Here is a 20736-nt window from a genome sequence, read left to right on the forward strand (position 1 = left end):
GGGGAAAATGGAACAAAAGGCATTCCCGTTCAAGAATTGTGATAGGGACAGCAGGCGGGCTTCCATGTTATGCTTAGATGGTTGATAGCTGCTAAATTAGTATTAGTAAAGTATTTGAGGTCAAAGTGATTTCCAAAAGAAAAATGTCTTTGAGAGACACTAGATTTTAGTCCTTTGTATGGCTTAGCATCAACATTATCTTATCTGAGCTACTCTACTTAGCTACAGATGCATTCATTCATTTTCCATGCAGCTTATTCTCACAAGGAAATGTACTGGTGTAATGTATTTAAAATTGTAAATTTTACAAAAATAAAATGAAAAAATTAAAATTGAAAATGTACTCACAGCAAACAACAGGCAGAAGGCAAGTACACCCTGAATTGGTTGACAGCCAATCGCAAACACACAGAGACAAATACCCATTGATAGGGAGAATTTTGGGTGATCTATTAGCCTATGATGCATATTTAAGGGATGAAGAAGAAAACCAGAGTATCCAGTAAAAAAAAACTTGTAGGCACAGCGAGAACATGCAAACACCACACTGGAAGCCCGGAACCCATCGGGGATTGAACTCTCGATCTCAAAATTACAAGGCGGACGGGCTATCCATTCCCAACCGCTGCACTCATTCAATGCTCGCTAATTAAACAAGTAGGAAGATTCTGTAACAAATCTTTTGTTTGGTTTGCTAACTACCATTGACCCCCGAAGACACTGAAAAAGAAGATTCAAAGAATCCGAAGAAAGTCAGCATGTATTAATCCACATGAAGGTAAACGCAATATTGGACTTCACTTGGCCCAATTCCTGTTCTGCATCCTGGTGTGTTTGCTTTCTCCCTGTGGAGTGTGAGCCTCAATACCGGCTTGAATCCAGCGATGAGTCAGTGCACAGGTCGTGCGAGAGCCGACGTTCATGACTCACAAGACTGCACATGCACACCTAGTTTTCACATATAGTCATATTTATATTTATATAGTTATAATTGATATATTGGAATTTCTCGTGGTTGTAAAATGCTGAAATGTATCAAGTACATGTACTCAACACACTATAACAAGTGTATGTGCCATTACATTTCGAGTTCCAATAGCACAACAAGTTTCCAAATGACTTTGAAGTGCGTTTCAGAAAACACTTTAAAAAAGAAATTGTGAAGAGGATGAGTTACATGTTGTCTGCTTTTGTGGCGTATTCTAAAGGCTGCTGACACAACCTGTCCCGAAGTCTGCTTTAGATCTAACACACAAACCCCACATCAGGTCAACTGATAAAATCACTATTTGTAACACCATTACAGAGTATAAATGTGAGTTATACACAGGATATTTTCTAAATGTCTCTATTCTTTAAAAAAAAAAGCTCACTTTCATCATTAGAATAGACTCCGTCTTTTTGTGTGGGCCAGATCGCAGCGGCGAGTCATCTCCCTCATGTTAATGAGCTGCAATGTGGCGTCTCTTCAGCAACTGGAATACAAGCTTCTCTACAAAAACAAAAAACAAAAACTTTAAACCCGACAATCAGTCAGTCGGTTAATCAAACAAGCGTAAATGAGCATTTTCTACGAGCTTTTCATCACTGACTTAGTAGTCATAAGCAAAATCTGGTTTCACTATGAACTATCAACTATCACTATCAAGGTCAACTTGATTTCACGTGGGCCGGACCATTTTAAGATATAATATTTAGATTTTCTTTTATAAATGGATTAAAAGAACTGGCTTAAAATCCCTGAATATTCAGTGGACGTGTGAGGTGTACAAAATGGAGGCCTCACCATTTGGCAGGAGAACTACCTGACCTCTATGAGCTGATCAAGAAAATGAAATATCCTTAAATAATTCCACTAATCCATATTCGGTTTTTTTATAGATCTAAAACAATGTTTATTTTAGCTTTTTTTATATATTTTTAGATTTTACAAAATGATTTTGAACCAAAAACTGAAAAAAATGGATTAAAAAATTACAATTATTGATTTAAAAGGGGGAAAATCAGGAAATTTAATATACATCTATACTCTTCATTTTAATTTGATCCTAAAACAGAAAGTCGGCTCTCATGATTTTCTATCCCGGGCCACACAAAATGATGCGGCGGGCCAGATTTGGCCCCCGGGCCGCCACTTTGACACATGTGGTGTACACTATACTGTCTCAGCTAATTCCTAAAATGCTTTCACGTGCACTTGCTGTCACATGCAATAATGAAACATAATTGTGAGTTTTTTTCTAATATGCACACAAAGATACAGACATTTTTTTCACTCACACATTCTTGATGACAAGTAGGCTTTTTTGTGTTGTGGTAATGACGACATGGCCTATGTCCGATTATTATTATTATTCAAACAGTCAATCACATAACTACTGATAAACATTTCACTAAGCCCAACTGAAACGTTCTCAGATTCTTCACAGAAACAAACTCACAATTCTTAGTTGCTCTCACATGCAATACTGAAATTTACTATTTCACACTTCCTTTGGTGTTCTTCTTTCTTGTTGCAGTCGTGCTAACTCAGAACAAATTAGAACAATAGGGCAGTAGACCTCCACCAAAGCCAAACCATCCTTATTGAAGCATTTGAATGTTGTCAGGGCACGAAAGCAGGGAAGGAGAAACGAGCACGGGTGTTGTAAATAAGGGAGAGCAAGCACACGGGAGAAGAAATCACCAGGGAATGCTGATGGTGGAGAATACTGACGAGTATGTGAGCGTGAGTGTGTGTGGCGCGGCTGTGTTGCAGGAAATAGGATGAGGAGGGCGGCGGTATATCCCGCAGGGTTAATTACATCTCTGTTCTCTGTCAGTGCGATTTTCCCTTCTACTATCTGAGCGGCCGTCGCTGCCGGGTGACAGGGCAATCACAAGTACACACATCTATATCCATACACTGTAATGTCCATAAATCAGCTGAAAAGGGCGATATGGTTGGACCTTGAATGCTTGAATACTAAGTTCAAAGGATTGTCTTTGTTTATGATCAAATTTTCACAAAGCCCCACTAAAAACCAGTTTCACTTAACTTCATTAAATTTGATTGAGATGTGTATCCTGAGTTCATCATCTTCTGTACCACTTCTCCTCACATGGGTCGTGGGAGGTTACTGGAGACCCCTGATTGGTTGCCAGCCAATCGCAGGGGACGATGAAACACAACCACTCACAATCACATTTCCACCGAGTGGGAATCGAACCCAGGCCGCTCGTGCCAAAATCAGGGAAAAGAACCACAGCACCATGTATCCTTAGCACAGTCACAAAAACAATCTGAACACATGCTCGAAAAGACACAAGAAGTCAGCCATCTTGGCTTAAACTAGTGATTCTGGGATCATTTCGAACATTTCCAGGGGCCATCCTTGAACCAATTTCATCTGAGCATATGACATTTGGTGGGCATCTCTATCCCGAATAAACTTTAAAACAGAAAATAAAATTCCAGGACCCATGCCCTTAAGGAAAATTCCAAGAATCCATGCCCTTAAGGACATAGGAAATCACTCATCTGGGCTCAGATTAACAATTTTATGCTAAATTTGGCCAGATGTTAAATGCCCCGCTGAAGCTATATTCATTAACGTTTAGGAATGTCCAGATCATATATTTATGGATGCAACTGTAGTCCAAATCACCTGATTTTGAGGATGTTCTAATTCCTCTGCAACGTAGTGGGTTAACCAATCGTACTATATTTCCATACTGCAGAAATGATCACTCTTGCTCCTGCAACAGCTACCTGCCATCCCAGAAATATTGTCTATTAATGTCATCAAATTTGAACCACATAAACTAGGCTAAATTTGAATTCTTATATGTATTTGCCATTGCCTGGGTGGCAATACAGTTTGATGTGTCACTGTGTTTCCCTTAAACTCCAAAGCCAGCTTTATTTAGTAACATTAAATTTGATGGGTGTGTTCATTTTTAATAGACTCCAAAATATCTACAGCACCCATGTCTGAAAAGACACAGGAAGTCAGCCATTTTGGCTTTCTGGGAACATTTTAGGCAGGTTTTGGCCATTCCCAGAGTTCGGCATATGTCCATATCAACTAAAGGTAATCAAACATCAAAAGCATACGTTTGCACACTCGTCTTAGTCTTTCTCACTGCTTGCACCTCGCAGCTACGGGGACTTCGCCGCTCGCCTCATTAGTTGCCACCGTCGCCTTCATTAACTAATGGGATTGTTTTAAAGAGGGTTCAAAGCACAGAAGAGCCCAAGGGGAAAACAAACACCTCAACTTATGTGTGACGGCGTAGAATCACTTTGTGACTCGCTTTGTGCTATGAATTACTCACAGCATTCCGCGTGTGTGTGTGTGTCATAGTGTGTATCTGTCTGGGGAATATGTGTGTGATTGTGAAGGTATGTGTGTGTGTTGTTGTTGGCTTGCGTGTGTATATAAAATGTCTGCTCTCTCTGTAGCCCGTCCTTAATTAGCGTGCAAGACTTGCTTTCAGAATATGAAACAACATCACCTGATGATGCAAACGGCTGCAAACTGTCGCCTCCATACCTGACACTATGTGTGAGTGACTGTGTGTGTGATTGTGTGTTCTTACCCATGCTCATGCTACACTTGTAGTCTTTACACGTTGTGCGCTCCAGCGGGGTGCTGTGGTAGCCAAAAGGCTTATTTTGTCAGGGGAAACGCAAGCGTGTAAGCAGAATCCTTTGTACTGTGTGATTGTGGTGGTGGCGGTGGTGAGGAGGGGTTAAGGGGGGCACTTCTGCAGTGATGTTCTCGCAACAACAAAATATTGCCTCCATACACACACATGCAACAGAAACACTCAAGTACCAGCAAAATATGCCGAGAGACCTTGAAAAGACGTTGAGAAGGAGAAAAAAACTAACACAAGACTAGAATGCTAATGAGACTGTTGTTGTTTAAAAGAGCCTTTGTGCCAGAAAAGGAAGTGGTCACATTCCTATTACTACTGAATGTTTTACAGTCTGATCAGTTCAACCTATTTTGTGACAGTACTCGGACGTTTGGTCGCCGGACTTTTGGTCGCCGAACGTTTGGTCACCCGCAAGGTTATTGATAATTACCATATAAAATTGTTGCTCAAATTCCCTAAATACAAACTGAATTATTATTTTGTCATACTTGATGCCCTATTAATTATTAGGCTAAAGAAAAGCTCCAAATTTCCCGTACTTTTATTGTGTTTTGTTGGAGAACTTGTTAAGACCCTGACTGACGTCCCTTCCTAAGGGGACAACCCATGTACATACACACTCTTATACACTCACACGTCCTCTCAGTGAAACTGCTCGTGGCCATTGTTGGCTTTGATTGATGCGTAGACCGTGTTGTTTTACCTTGTTTGGTCGCCGGACGTTTGGGTCCGGGCGACCAAATGTCTGGCGACCAGATGTCCGGCGACCAAACGTCCGGCGACCAAAGGTCCGGCGACCAAAAGTCCGGCGACCAAACGTCCGGTCACGTTTTGTGCCAATACGCTGAAAAACATCAAATCCCTTTGGACATTGAAGGCACGGAATAAATTATAATATTTGATAAGATGATGCTGAACTTTTTTGTGTGAGGTATGAAAGCATTACATATGATGCCACCACCCAGACCTCACATCAAAATGTTATTTACATCTTTACGACACAGTTCATTCAAAGAAAAGCATTTTACCTCTGTTTGTTGACAGTGCGGAGCATTCGCTTCTCCCAGGAGCCAGCTGACCAGTCTGTGGTCTTAGGAGAGCGGGTGGTCCTCTCCTGCGTGGTCTTCAACTACACTGGCATCGTCCAGTGGACCAAAGATGGTCTGGCGCTTGGTGTTGGCGAGGGCCTACGAGGTAATGGATTTTTGATTTACTAGAAAGCAGGTATTCTGGATTCTAGGTTAATGTATCGTTTAATAAAGGGAAGCTGAGAATGCGTAATTTAATTGCATTCAATGATTTATTATAGTAGTAGTTATTTTAAAATATAAAATAATATATTTTGGATTAAATAAAGAAATAAACTAAAATGAATAAATAACTAAATAAAAATTGTTAAATGATAGGAAAGTCCATAGTTTGCTTTTTTTGGTCCGAACAAAAATTTGGTTCGAACTTTTTTGTTGCAGTTTCTTTTCACATTGCAATTTATGCAAGTGAGGATTTCACAATAAAGCTACAGGTGTGCAAATGTCATTCAATCATTGGACAAAACGTTCTGAGCGGGGTAGTACAGTAGAACAGGAATTGTCCTAATACTCACTGTAATTTTAGCATAGTAAAAGATATCCAATGTCACGGCCTCTGATAGTTCTTTTGCCAAATATACAACACGCCTCTCATTGGTCTATTCTTTGCGCAGAGTGCACTGTGGGAAAGATTGTACTAAACGTTTTAATAACGGCAAATTCCAGTATTGTTCCCAAACTCACTCATCTGAGTCCTTCATGCGGAAAACGATGCTAGTCGCTAGACTAAAAGAGAAAATGACCGGCGACGCGGCTCCATATCGCTCGGCCCTGGCTGAGTCTTTCTCGTTGTCTTTACGAGCGGTGATAAACGTTGCCGTGACACTTGAAGAATGGAAGACCTCTCTTTCTGGCTTTTTATTGTCCGAGGCGAGCGTGGCGGCATCTGCGGTCGCTGCCAGAATCTCAATAAAAAGTTATTAAATGTCAAGTGCCGCGGCTTAATAGCGGCTTTATAATCACTTTAGCGTCTCCCGCGGACAAAATGTGTGCTGTTTATTAATTGTGGTGGGAGAGAATGTGTCTCGGAGCGTTTGTGTAGAGCTTATCGCCTTTTATCGGCGTTCTAGCCCTATTTGATAGCTGGACGTGTGAGGTGTACAAAATGGAGGCCATACCATTTGGCAGGAGAACTACCTGACCTCTATGAGCTGATCAAGAAAATGAAATACCCTTAAATAATTCCACTAATCCTTTAATCACATACAATTCTGTTCAAATATGAATCCTAATCTTTTTTAGAGGTTTTGAAAAATTAATATATGTTCTGCAAAGGTTAACATAAACACACTCCATCATCTGTGGCGTTATCCTCACAAGTGCTGCGGGGGTCCTGGTTCCTATATCCGCTAGTATGGGCAGTAGGCAGGATATGCCCTGAATTGGTTGCCTTCCAATTGCAGGACACAAGGAGACAAACAACCATTTGTAAGGCCAATTTGGAGTATGCCACATGTGTCAAAGTGGCGGCCCGGGGGCCAAATCTGGCCCGCCGCATCATTTTGTGTGGCCCGGGAAAGTAAATCATGAGTGCCGACTTTCTGTTTTAGGATCAAATTAAAATGAAGAGTAAAGATGTATATTAAATTTCCTGATTTTCCCCCTTTTAAATCAATAATTGTAATTTTTTAATCAATTTTTTCTGTGTTTTTAGTCCAAAAATCATTTTGTAAAATCGTAAAATATATAGAATAAGATAAAATAAACATTGTTTTAGATCTATAAAAAACGGAATATTCAGGGCTTTTAAACCAGTTCTTTTAATCAATTTATAAAAATTATATCTAAGTTTATCTAAAATGGTCCGGCCCACATGAAGTCGAGTTGACGATAACATGGCCCGCGAACCAACCCGAGTCTGACACCCCTGGAGTATGCAATCCGCCTTTCATGCATGTTTATGGGGATGTGGGATGAAAACGGAGTACCCTGAGAAAACCTATGCAGGCACAGAAGAATATACAAAGTCCACACTGTGAGGATGGAAATTGGGATTGAAGACTTGATCTTATAACTGGGAGGCAGATCTCCTGTTCACTCATTCACCATCCTGCAAAGAAATTTTAATAATGAATAAAATTCCTCTATAATAGTGTAGTACTAAACGCATACCATAAATTACATATAACAATTACATAAATCATATCATTTTTTTTTTTACATTCAATTTCTTAGTATTGTTTATAATGCAATCAAAGTACTGTCTGACATTGTTGGGAAAAAGTCCAACATTGTATCGCACTTTCTGTCTTTTCACACGCTGGTATTTTATTTTCATTTAACCTTTATTTAACCAGATAGAACCCGTTGAGATCAAGATCTCTTTCGCTAGGGTGACCTCACACTCATATCTAGGGGCAATTTAGAGTGTTCAAACAGCCGTTTCAAACCGGAGTACCCGAAGAAAACCCATGCATTTTATTACATGCAGTATGTAGAAATATTTATCACAAATTTTTCATTCTTGGTGTGTTAGTATGTGAGTATTTTATCAACATTCCTGTCATGTGTTCCCCTCTTGCCGGAGTCCCTTTTCTCCCCACCCTCTTTCCTCTTCCCTGCGCTTCTCCCACTCTCTCCCATCTCCCCAGGGTGCCGTCACCTTTCGGGTTGCTATGCCGTGAAGTGCCTGAGAAGATGATGTAATCTCCTATAATACTTTTGTCCAGCGTTGCCCCCCTCGGACCGAACATAAACCTTCCCTTTTTTCTGTCTTTTGCTGCAAACCACCAGCTCGACTGCCTCTGCCATCTGAATCTATGATGTAATGCCCTCAAGCACATGTCAATGAACGCCCCCTTGTGGGACGTCTCTCGCATAGTTATGTCTTCGAAAGCAGCATTTTTTTAAAACCTCACGGGCGGTGGTAGAGCCTATCGCAGGGCATAATGAGACAACCATTCATGCTCACACTCATACCTAGGGTCAATTTAGAGCAAGGGTGTCAGAATCGGGTTGGTTCGCGGGCCGCTTTAACGTCAACTTGATTTCACGTGGGCCGGACCATTTTAGATATAATATTTAGATTTTTTTTATCTAAATGGATTAAAAGAACTGGATTATAAGGCCTGAATATTCAGTTTTTTATAGATCTAAAACAATGTTTATTTTAGCTTTTTTTATATATTTTTAGATTTTACAAAATGATTTTCGAACTAAAAACACAGAAAAAAATGATTAAAAAATTACAATTATTGATTCAAAAGGGGGAAAATCAGGAAATTTAATATACATCTATACTCTTCATTTTAATTTGATCCTAAAACAGAAAGTCGGCACTCATGATTTACTTTCCCGGGCCACACAAAATGATGCGGCGGGCCAGATTTGGCCCCCAGGCCGCCACTTTGACACATGTGATTTAGAGTGTTCAACCAACCAGCCTATCGTGCTGTTTTTGGGTTGTGGGAGGAAACCGGAGTACCCGGAGAAAACCCACTTAAGCCTGGGGAGAACATGCGAACTCCACACAGTGAGGACCGACATGGATTTGGGGGATCAAACAAACGTGTTCAGACAACTTGAACCCAGAACTGTGAGGCCAACGCGCTGACCACTCGGGGATTCTTTTATTGTATACCAAGAGGGATAAAAATTGCCCAAAAGGTAAAAATTGCATGGAAAGTAGGCCATTTTGATTGGGACAGCCATTTCACACAGAGTTGCACTACCTAAAAAATTGAGGGATAATCAGCTCGTTGGCCGTGTTTCTCTAATCCCTGTGAAATTGGGCTAACATTTAAAAAAAAAAAAAAAACAGGTAATTCAAGCCCCATAATTAAAAAAGAAGTCCGATCTTTTTGTTTGAAGTAGCACTTTATCTTTTAGTGATCCATCCTTGAAAGTGATTTACATTTTTCAGACCTTGATAGGAGTTGTACTTAGTACCCTTAAATTGTTTTTTGAATAGAAGGTTGCATGAAAAAGTCTCAATTATCCATGGTCATTTTCCCCCCTGTCTGACTTTCGGAAATTTATTTTAGCCAACTCCTATTAGGAAATAATTAAAATATGCCAAAGGCAGAAAATGGTTTACCAGACTCGTGTGCGGTCTTTTGGTCGCCGGTCTTTTGGTCGCAGTCTTTTGGTCGCAGTCTTTTGGTCGCAGTCTTTTGGTCGCCCGGAAGTTTGGTCGCCGGTCTTTTTGGTCGCCAGTCTTTTGGTCGCGGTTTGGTCGCCCAAATGATCGGCTGCTGCCATCTACTGTCATGTTTCTTTTGAATAAATTAACAGTAGATGGCAGTAGCCGATCATTTTGGCGACCAAACCGTGACCAAAAGACCGGCGCCAAAAAAGACCGGCGACCAAAAAGACCGGCGACCTAACTTCCGGGCAACCAAAAGACCACGACCAAAAGACCGCGACCAAAAGACCGCGACCAAAAGACCGGCGACCAAAAGACCGGCAAACAATCGACCGTGTACCACTAGACTGATGGGAAACTGATTTGCAATGCTTTTTTTCTTGCTCATGGTATCTAATATGTGAAGAGGGTGGCATAAAAGTATTTTCATTTCAATAATTCTCACATAACCCAAACAACATTGTTTTTTCAGCTATCAATTTCTCTTTGCGTTTTGTTTACAAGACTTCTAATCTTTTATAGGCCCTGGGATACACGTAACACAGTTTGGGAATTCCTGTCCTAATTAAATTCAGCGGGAACATATTTTTAGCGACTGTGTTTGTTATTCTAGGGGCCTTCAAATGCAACTAAAAAGACGCTGTGTGTTTGGAAAGCCTCGACTGATGTTTTGCTGTTGTGTTGTCTCCATTTTTGCAGCATGGCCCCGGTATCGAATACTCCGGGCTCTGGACACAGGCCAGTATAACTTGGAGATCTCCCGCGCAGAGCTGTCTGATGACTCTCTGTACGAGTGTCAAGCCACCGAGGCTGCCCTGCGGTCTCGGAGAGCCAAGCTCAATGTTCTCAGTAAGTCACTACCAGCTCTCTGTAATTTGTCGATTGAAAAATTATAATAAATGCGAGGTGCTTGGTTTTTCATTAAAGGGTGATCTAGAAAGAGATGATCAAAATTAGTCAACTGACACCCAAAGATTTAGTTGAGTTGTAAGACCTCTCCTTGAGCACTGGTTTCGCTGTTAACTGATCACCACCTGGTGGTGAGTTGGCCCCAATGGAAGGGGAGGACGATAATCCGGCCCGGTAGATGCAGAAGTTTTATGACGGTCTCCGGGGAAAGTCCTCTATCAGGAGGGGTACACGGTCGATTGGTCGCCGGTCTTTTGGTCGCCGATCTTTTGGTCGCCGGTCTTTTGGTCGCCGGTCTTTTGGTCGCCCTGAAGGTTATTGATAATTACCATTTAAATCGTTGCTCTAATTCCCTAAATACAAACTGTGAATTACTATATAGTCATACTTAATGCCCTAGTAATTATTAGGCTAAAGAAAAGCTCCAAATTTCCCGGACTTTTATTGTTTTTTGTTGGAGAACTTGTTAAGACCCTGACTGACTTCCCTTCCTAAGGGGACAACTCATGTACATACAAACTCTTATTCACTCACACGTCAGCTCAGTGAAACTGCTCATGGACATTGTTGGCTTTTATTGATGCGTAGACCGTGTTGTTTTACCTTGTTTTGTCGCCGGTCTTTTGGTCGTCGGTCTTTTGGTCGCCGGTCTTTTGGTCGCCCGTTGTCGCGGTCGGGGCGACCAAAAAACTGCGACCAAAAGACCGCGACCAAAAGACCGTGACCAAAAGACCGTGACCAAAAGACCGCGACCAAAAGATCGCGACCAAAAGACCGGCGACCAATCGACCGCGCACGATGAGGAGGACCTTCAACATCCACTGATAGAACACTGATAGAACGTTGGCAATGGCAAAACTTTGAGACATTGAGTCGTTGTGAAATATGTTCTGCGCTTTGCTGAGGTGGCCCAGATGTTCATAAGATGGTCCGTATCTGTTGTGGTGAAAATCCCAGACATAACTGTTAAGGGATGCAATCAAGCGGAAGAAAGAGTCCTATCAGAATGTTTTGGGTTATGGGACTTCAGAGGCTGCCGATGGCTATCGGCTGGCCAACCATAAAGTAAATTTTCTGGTTTTGGAAGCAACAACTCAGCTAAGGGCAGACTTTGGTGGCGCAATAAAAAGTTGTTTCAAAAATATTAGGTAGGCAGTGACCAGGATCTCATTGATTTCTTCATTGAACTCAATGATGTGGTTCTTGGTGTCAGGGCCTTAGGTGTATTATTGCATCTGGTTTTTTTCCCCAGACAATGTTATTCTGTTAGCTTCATCAAACATAAATCTTCAACTCTTACTATCGTGGTTTATAGCTTAGTGTGAAGCATTATAAATGAGTATGGGCACTTACAGAACTGGTTCTTAGCTGGAAAAAGGTGGACTGGGTTCTCCATGTCAGTGGTGTGGTCTTTCTCCAAGTGGAGGAGTTTGAGCATCTTGGGGCCATGTTTGTGAAGAATGGAGAGGGAGATCAAAAGGCAAATCAGTGCGGCATTTTCAGTCTGTATATCAACTGTGTATTAATATGGTGTGGTAAAGAAGGAGCTCAGTCGAAAAAATCCAAAGCTGTCAATTCTTTTGTTTGTCCACATACCTTCCTTCACCTATAGATGAAAAATAGTAATACACTTACCTAGTTATTATTCTATTTATTCTATAAGGTGTACCAGATTATAAAACACTTCTCCAATGAATGGTCTATTTTGAATTTTGCTTCATATATAAAGCGTGCCAGATTATAAAATACAGCAGTAGCAGTATTAGTAGGAGGAGGTCTACTCATTGGAGCTGTCGTAGTACTAATAGTAATAATGATAATAATAATAATAGTAATTGTAATAGTAGTTGAAATAGTAATTGTATTAGTAAGAGTAATAGTAATAGTTATAGTAACAGTAATAGTGGTTAGGAGTTGTGTTTTATACATTATCCAGATGGAGCTGATTTAAAAGGAATTTAATACAATGACCACTAATTGAACCATATATAAGGTGCATTGGATTTTTCCCCAACAGCTTGGGTACACGCAGGCATGACTAATAATGCGAGTGAGTAAACCTGTTTGTGTCTTCACCCTCCAGTCCCACCCGAGGATCCGGTGGTGGAGGGCACCCCAGAGCTGTTGCTCATGGCAGGCACTCCACACAACCTCACCTGCGTCACTCGAGGAGCCAAGCCAGCCGCACACATCCAGTGGATCAAAAACGGACTGCTCATTGAGGGCGCCCACCAATCCACGGTGACTCACACACTTCATTCCACACTTAAAAAAAATACCTTGACTACGTTTAATTTAGGCCAGCGGTTTTCCAACTGGGCGGCCCTGCGTTGTGAAAGGGGTGCATAGGGCTACCATTAATACTTTTCATTATCAAGTTACACCAGTAGGTAGAGCTTTACTAATGAGTCTCTTAAAGGGGGAAAAGGGGCAGTCGACTCTGAAAAAAATGCATCTTACAAAGGGGCACTTTGTAAAAATAGTTTGGTAACCACTGATATAGGCAAAGAACTAAACTAGAGCTAGTGAAGCTGAAATGTTGTTAGATAAGTAGTGGATATATTTTTTTCAGATGATTTTGGAACCCTTTTGTCAGGTGAAAGAGATGTCTAATGAATTGTCTGTTATCTTAAGTCATGATAGGCAAAGGACTCCATTTAGGAAAAGACATGAAATCTGCACACTTCCATTGGAAGGGAAATGAACAAACAGATGAATCCAGCAGATCTGTGCTTAATCTTATGCACCGAGTGCTGGATTAAAGAGGGGTTATGCCACAAATTCCGCTACAAAAGCAGAACAAGTTCACTTTAAACTCCCAGCAAAGCTACATCATCTTCTTTGTTGGCACATTCTAGTGGTTTTTGTCTAAAAAAAAAAAGGCAGAAAGAAGAGGAATTAGAGAGTATTTCCCCACTAAGCAGATGTTGGTTTATGAGTCCTATGCACAAACATTTTAAAGACAACTCTTTAGCACAGACAATTAAAAAAGAAAAAGTAATTACTTGTGATGCAAAAAAAATGGCATGTTGAGAAAATGAAGGCTTTTTGTCCTCGTGTTTTGAGTTCAGTCTGACGCATTGAAAAGTTGTTCAGTTTTCACTTATCACTTCGTCCCGGTACAACTCGATGGAGTCATCCCTGAAAATAACGTGTAGCTTACGTGGTTTTGTGTCTCTTTGTAATTGTTGATGACACCTTAGTGGGCAGTCAAAGAATTGCAGTGTTTTGGTGATATTTCTACAAGTTTTTTTGTATCATAGGTATTCATCCTCATTAAAGACAACTTCTTTAACCCCAACATACATTGTCCATTACATACAGTTTTTATAATCAGTGAAGACAACTTAGAACTCCTATTAATTTACACATATGATGTACCCATTGTTGTAGTTATTGAAAACAAGTGCATCAGAGGTCACCAACTCCAGTTCTCAAGGACCCCTACCCAGTCTAATCTTCAAATCTCATCAACTCATCAGCAAGCTCTCCAGAAGCATGATAATTATCCTGGTTATTTGATTTAGCTGTGTTGGAGGGGCAGAAACAGAATGGATAGGTGCCTTCGAAGACTGGAATTTCTGACCCCTGGTCTACATACAATGTATTGAATATACTCTACGTTTTTTTTCACAATTACTGAAAGGGTCTTTACTGAACGTGACATAATGTAGCTTCTTTTGTAACATGTGTGTTTTCATAATCAGTTTAACAAGCGGGAGACCACCTAACCTTTTAAATGTCATCATTTGCATTATACGAACACTTTGCCCTCTTCCACCCACTTCTATACGTACACACATGCTCGCTCTCCTTCTCTCTTTCTCTCTCGCATTCTCATTCACATTCTCCCTCGCCTCCTCTCTCACGCTAATATTCGCAACTCCACAGTGAAATTATGCCACGCGGCTCTCATATGCGCACGTAGTAGCAAACATTGACTCACACACTCCAACGCACATGTTTTGACATCTTCTCACACTCCTCCAAATGGTATTGTTGCTCTATTTGCACACCAAAAAACAAATAAAAATATGTCACATTAATGCTGCCACAGGAGGTGCTCCCAGACCGAAAGAGGGTGACCACCAGGAGCTACCTGCCGATTGTGCCGTTGGACATTGACAGCCACAGCAACTACACGTGTGTGGCCAGCAACCCGGCTGTGCCCATGGGCAAGCGGGCCAATATCATGCTCAACGTGCACCGTAGGTTCTGATAAAAATGCCATGAACATTCTTTATAAGCTAAACCAGAGGTGTCCAAACTTCTTTCTCCAAGGCCCGCTTGAAAAAAAAGTCTGCAAGGACCAATTTGAAATCCTCCCAATATTATTTGTTAACTAAGGCGTTGAAATCTGGTAAATCAAGACTTTTAAATTATTTGTGCTTATTATCTCATTGGCTACAATCGACGTCCAATCCATTTTGACATGGAGGGCTAGTAGCGATTGTTTATTTGGTACACGGTCGATTGGTTGCCGGTCTTTTGGTCGCCGATCTTTTGTTCGCCGGTCTTTTGGTCGCCCAGAAGGTTACCATTTAAATCGTTGCTCAAATTCCCTAAACACAAACTGCGAATTACTATTTAGTCATACTTAATGCCCTAGTAATTATTAAGCTAAAGAAAAGCTCCAAATTTCCCGGACTTTTATTGTTTTTTGTTGGAGAACTTGTTAAGACCCTGACTGACGTAGCTTCTTAAAGAGACAACGCATGTACATCCAAACTCTTGTACACTCACACGTCGGCTCGGTGAAACTGCTCATGGCCATTGTTGGCTTTTATTGATGCGTAGACCGTGTTGTTTTACCTTGTTTTGTCGCCGGTCTTTTGGTCGTCGGTCTTTTGGTCGCCGGTCTTTTGGTCGCCCGTTGTTGCGGTCGGGGCGACCAAAAGACCGGCGACCAATCGACCGCACACGGTTTATTTGACCCCCCACTCAAATTGGACTTTATTTATGTAGAACTAAATACACTGAGACTCTACCCAGACTCGACCCTACATTGATTTCAACATTCTGTCAGATTTTGAGTTAAAGGACGCCTCTTAAGGGAGTAGGGTTTCACTCGCCTGACTTCGGTGAGGGCAAGTATTTGATCGATTCCCGCTTGGTGGATGTGTGATTGTGAGTGGGAATTGGCGTCTGTCTCTCTGTGTGCCCTATGGCTGACTGGGGACCAGTCGAGGGTGTAGTCTGCCTTTCGCCCGAAGTCAGCTGGGATAGGCTCCAGCAACCCCCCTAACCCTTGCGAGGTAGTATGGAAGATGAATGAATGAAAGAAGATGCAATGTTTAATTGACTCCCTTCATCTAGTGTTTACCCTGAGAATACATAAATGTAGACTTAATTCAAGCTTTTTGTGCTTGCAACAAAAACTAGACGTCCACAGTCGGTCCACGGGTGGTAGTTTGGATGCCTCTGATTTAAACATGAAACAAGGGAAATTGTATTCAAGCAAGACACATGGCATTGCAGTAATAAATGGGGGGATGATTATTTGAGATATGAGTGTTGTGAACCACAATCTTAATTTTGGACTGAATTTGATTAAATTTTGATACAACTTCTGCCAACATTCTTGCTTATATACAGTAATTTCAATGTAAATGTTTATTCTCCAGTACAATAAAACCTTTAAAGTGAGCACATTTCAAGCCAATATTGCAACATTTTTCCACATGATTTCACGTCTGATAAAACAAACACATTAAAACACTTAATGTTTCAAATTATGGTCTACGTGTGGTGTTGTCTCCAGATCCCCCGACAGTGACGTTGTCCATTGAGCCTCGCTCAGTTCTTGAAGGAGAGAGGGTCACTTTCACCTGCCAGGCCACTGCCAATCCCCCCATCATGGGCTTCAGGTCCGGACGACCTTTCGCCATACTCGTTGTTTAGTTTGACTTAAACGTTCTATCAATCGTGTGTCTGTCAGGTGGGCGAAGGGCGGTGTCTTGCTTGAAGGTGCCAGAGAGAGCATTTTTGCCACCACAGCCGACCACTCCTTCTTCACCGAACCTGTGTCCTGTCAGGTGTTCAATGCAGTGGGCAGCACCAACGTCAGCATCCTGGTGGACGTACACTGTAAATAGGACTGAACTATTCGTTTTTATTTTTACCCCAGTAACATATGCAATCACATACATATGTAATCACCTCAACAATGAAATAAGTAAATAGTAAAGTCGCGCTCTTTTTCTATACGACAAAGAGGACAGAATTTGGACCAAAAATTGTCTAAATCGGTATCATACAAGAAATAGGACATGCAAAGTCCATTCATTTCATCGGTACTCGGACGTTTCGTCGAAAGATGTTTGGTCCCCGGACGTTTGGTCCCTGGACGTTTGGTCGACCGGACGTTTGGTCAACCGGACGTTTGGTAGAACGGACGTTTGGTGGCCGGGTTTGCGAGTCCCGAGGTTTGAGTCACGAGACTTTCATTTGTTTAACCCTAACCCTATTCACTCAATGTTAAATAATAGTCATTAAATCCCTATTTACCCAATGTTAAAATCTATCAATTGCATGCGAACCCGTTCTACCAAACGTCCGTTCTACCAAACGTCCGTTCTACCAAACGTCCGGTCGACCAAACGTCCGGGGACCAAACGTCTTTCGACGAAACGTCCGGTCACGCATTTCATCTGCCTACAATTTAGCCAGCCTGACTTGGTACCCACCTACAAACTACTGACTCGATTTCTTCTCTTTGCATCTCAGTTGGACCCATCCTGGTGGTAGAACCACGGCCCATTGCAGTGGATGTACACTCTGATGTCACCCTGAATTGCAAGTGGTCTGGAAACCCACCTCTCACCCTAACTTGGACCAAGAAGGGCTCTAACATGGTGAAATGTTGACCTACCTTCCTACTTACTTATCATAATGTCTCATTTATAATAGTCACCCATTTTGAGTATCTTTTATTCCAATAAAGGCTTTCACTTTTAGTGCTCCAGATTGTAGCAGGTAGAGCTAATTTCAAATTCACCCAATTCTACTATATTATTTTCTTTTTTCTTTTTTTTACTACTCAAACTAGCACAAAAAAATCATGGAACATATTTTCATTAATCTCAGGTACTTTTCATCATATCTAAGGACCAATATACTTTACCACACAGTTTGCCAGCTGGACTTAGACTTCCGATTAATTTGCACACTTTTTACTGCATTTATGTAAGTAGAGCTCAGTTGCTGTTGTCGCACAATGTTAGACACTAAAATGAAGGCACGGAACTCTAAATTGGGACTCTTCTACTGTACTTACTGTAAAAAGGCAACATTTGGGTACAGTTGGACAGCAACAGAAAGGTTAAATCCTTCACTAAAATATGTAAAAAGTCCCCAGAAAACCGGTGTGTATGCATTTATTGGAGGGGTGACAAAGAAAAAAGCCAGACTTCATAAATGTTTGCTTAGTTGTAAAGCAGACACTTTGTAGAAAGACTCTCTGTGTCTTAAATCTTTAATTCATGCTCAACAGTTTAAGAGAAAGCTCCAGGAGAAAAAGCTAATGGAGCCTGCTAAGTAAATCAACATGTTTTATAAATTAAATATGCTGCTCTCGCCAGCCCTGTCTGGCTCAGCTTTTTGCCTCTCAAGTAGACTCTGCTGTTTTCTCTAGTTTATGCTTGTCTGTCAATGTTTGTGTGTCCGTCTGTGCGTGCAGGTGCTTAGTAACAACAACCAGCTGTACTTGAAGTCGGTGGGCCAAGCAGACGCTGGCCAGTATGTGTGCAAGGCCATCGTGCCTCGCATCGGTGTGGGTGAGACTGAAGTGACACTCACGGTCAATGGTGAGTCGCTGTCACCTTTTTTCCAGTCTGGCAGAATTTTTACCTTCTTAGTGAACTATTATTTTACTATTTACCACACTGACCTACAACCACCCTGCCTACAGTTATAACTCAACACTAGAATCAAAAATCATGTTTGCGTTTCATTGGTCTGTTCCAGGTCCACAATTGAAACCGAACAAAAGAAAATTCCCAGTCCATTTTTAATAACAATTAAAAAAAATTGTAATTATCTAAATGAGTTCAGTTGGTGCCACCACATCAAGGATGCACCACAACGTGTTTAATAATATATTAATCACAGATATAAATTAATTACATGGTCACAAGACAGTGCACTGGAGTAATAGTAGTTGTTTTTTTCCTAAAAGTCAAAGAATATACATATCTGTCTTGGTAGTGTTTGATTATTATATTATATTATATTATTAAAACAAATGCTCTTACCTATAAATACTGTTTGGGATCACTTGTATATTGCAGGATACACTTACCTAGTTATTATTGTATTTATTCTATAAGGTGCACCAGATTATAAAACGCTTCTCCAATAAATGATCTATTTTAAATTTTGCTTCATATATAAAGCGTGCCAGATTATAAAATACAGCAGTAGTAGAAGTAGGAGGAGGTCTACTCATTGGAGCTGTTGTAGTAGTAATAGCAATAATAATGATGATGATGATGATGATAATAGTAATTGTAATTGTAGTTGAAATAGAAATAGTAATTGTATTAGTAATAGTAATAGTGGTTAGGAGTTGTGTTTTATAAATCAACCAGATGGAGCTGATTAAAAAGGAATTTAATACAATGACCACTAATTGAACCATATATAAGGTGCATTGGATTATAGGGCGCACCTTCCATGCTCACACCTACAGCACCGGCTTTTGAAAGTCTTTTAGTTGCGCTTTAGAGGGTGGAAAATACGTAAATAATACTTGCTGTCCACTTTTTTTTTTTACTTTTCCTCATCAGGGCCACCTATAATCTCCAGCGATCCAGTCCAGTACGCTGTGAGGGGTGAGCGAGGCGAGATCAAGTGCTACATCGCCAGCACGCCCCCACCTGATAAAATTGTAGGTTTACTCACATGGAATCGGTCTCTCAGTTCCACCATCTTTCGAAAAGTAATTGGCGCGAGTAACTCGATTGAAAAAAAAAACATTGTCTATGTCTTATTTTCACGCCGGCTCAGATTATTGCGCATCAAGTGTTTTGTTTGCCACCTTCTGAATGCAGCGCCACTTTTATTCTTTAAAGAAATGTGTTAAAACCTATTCAGACCCCCCCCCCCCCCCCCCCCCCACACACACACACCTCCTTCAAAGAACACTTGATGGAACTACACTCTGGCACAAAGTGAAGGCGAATTTCAAACCTTGCAAGCGTGAGAATAATCGCAATCGCCAACCCCCCCCCACACCGCCCAAATGACGCTTCAGCTGCACCTCTCAGCGGCAATTATCCAATTTTTGCTGCGCCGACATGACAGAAATCAGAGCTTTTAGGAGGCTTCAGAACCCCCGCCACACAGCCAGGGAGCAGCAAGCGTATAATGTGATACGACATTATAGTTGCGGCTTAATGCACAGACACAGGGACTTATCAAAAATGGAATGTGCATATGTGTGTGCACCACTAGATATTCCCAAATAAATCCGTCTGTGTGCGCATTATTCTTCATAAAGAGGGTAAATCTGTTGGAATTTGTGCAGTGGAAAGGACTATAGCTACCGTTAGAGCGTGACTATTCACATTTTAGTTAAATTTCAGTTGTTGCAATCGCTTTGACGGTGGGTTACAGATTTAGGAATTGTGGTGACCATTCTTTTCCTGACCTCTATTGTTTAGCCACCAATCACAGTTGATATTCTGCTTTGAGTGAATGATTTCAATCAAATTTAAAGAAATGAATACTATTTTTTTCCCTTTTCCGCCAAACTATGTGATCTATTTCAGAAACGAAAGAAGTCACATTGATTAGAATGCTATGCAATTTACTCCAGTTTCAAAGTGATCCAGTGTATTTACAATATAAATCAGTCCAACACTATACTTTGTTTTCCAATTATGAAACAATATGATGAACTTTACCGATACAATTTTCACCCAGTATTATACAATTGAAACAAATTACATCAGTAAAGGGACAGAGTACAATTTTATCATGTATATATGGAAAGAATTTCCTTTTTCTGAT

At 41.0% G+C, this 20736-nt stretch overlaps 1 protein-coding gene across 2 annotated transcripts in view; it reads left to right on the forward strand.

Moving 5' to 3' along the window:
- kirrel1b (kirre like nephrin family adhesion molecule 1b) overlaps positions 1–20736 on the forward strand; it is a 57725-nt gene that overhangs the window by 29997 nt on the left and 6992 nt on the right. For both annotated transcript variants that reach the window (XM_077616031.1, XM_077616032.1), the window contains exons 2-10: positions 5689–5838; positions 10516–10665; positions 12809–12966; positions 14783–14933; positions 16487–16592; positions 16664–16812; positions 17452–17579; positions 18404–18530; positions 19512–19612. In XM_077616031.1, the coding sequence (XP_077472157.1) occupies positions 5689–5838; positions 10516–10665; positions 12809–12966; positions 14783–14933; positions 16487–16592; positions 16664–16812; positions 17452–17579; positions 18404–18530; positions 19512–19612 (1220 nt within the window). The remainder of the gene's footprint in view (positions 1–5688; positions 5839–10515; positions 10666–12808; positions 12967–14782; positions 14934–16486; positions 16593–16663; positions 16813–17451; positions 17580–18403; positions 18531–19511; positions 19613–20736) is intronic.

Source organism: Stigmatopora argus, chromosome 12, assembly GCF_051989625.1.
Source record: "Stigmatopora argus isolate UIUO_Sarg chromosome 12, RoL_Sarg_1.0, whole genome shotgun sequence".
NCBI classification, from domain to species: domain Eukaryota; kingdom Metazoa; phylum Chordata; class Actinopteri; order Syngnathiformes; family Syngnathidae; genus Stigmatopora; species Stigmatopora argus.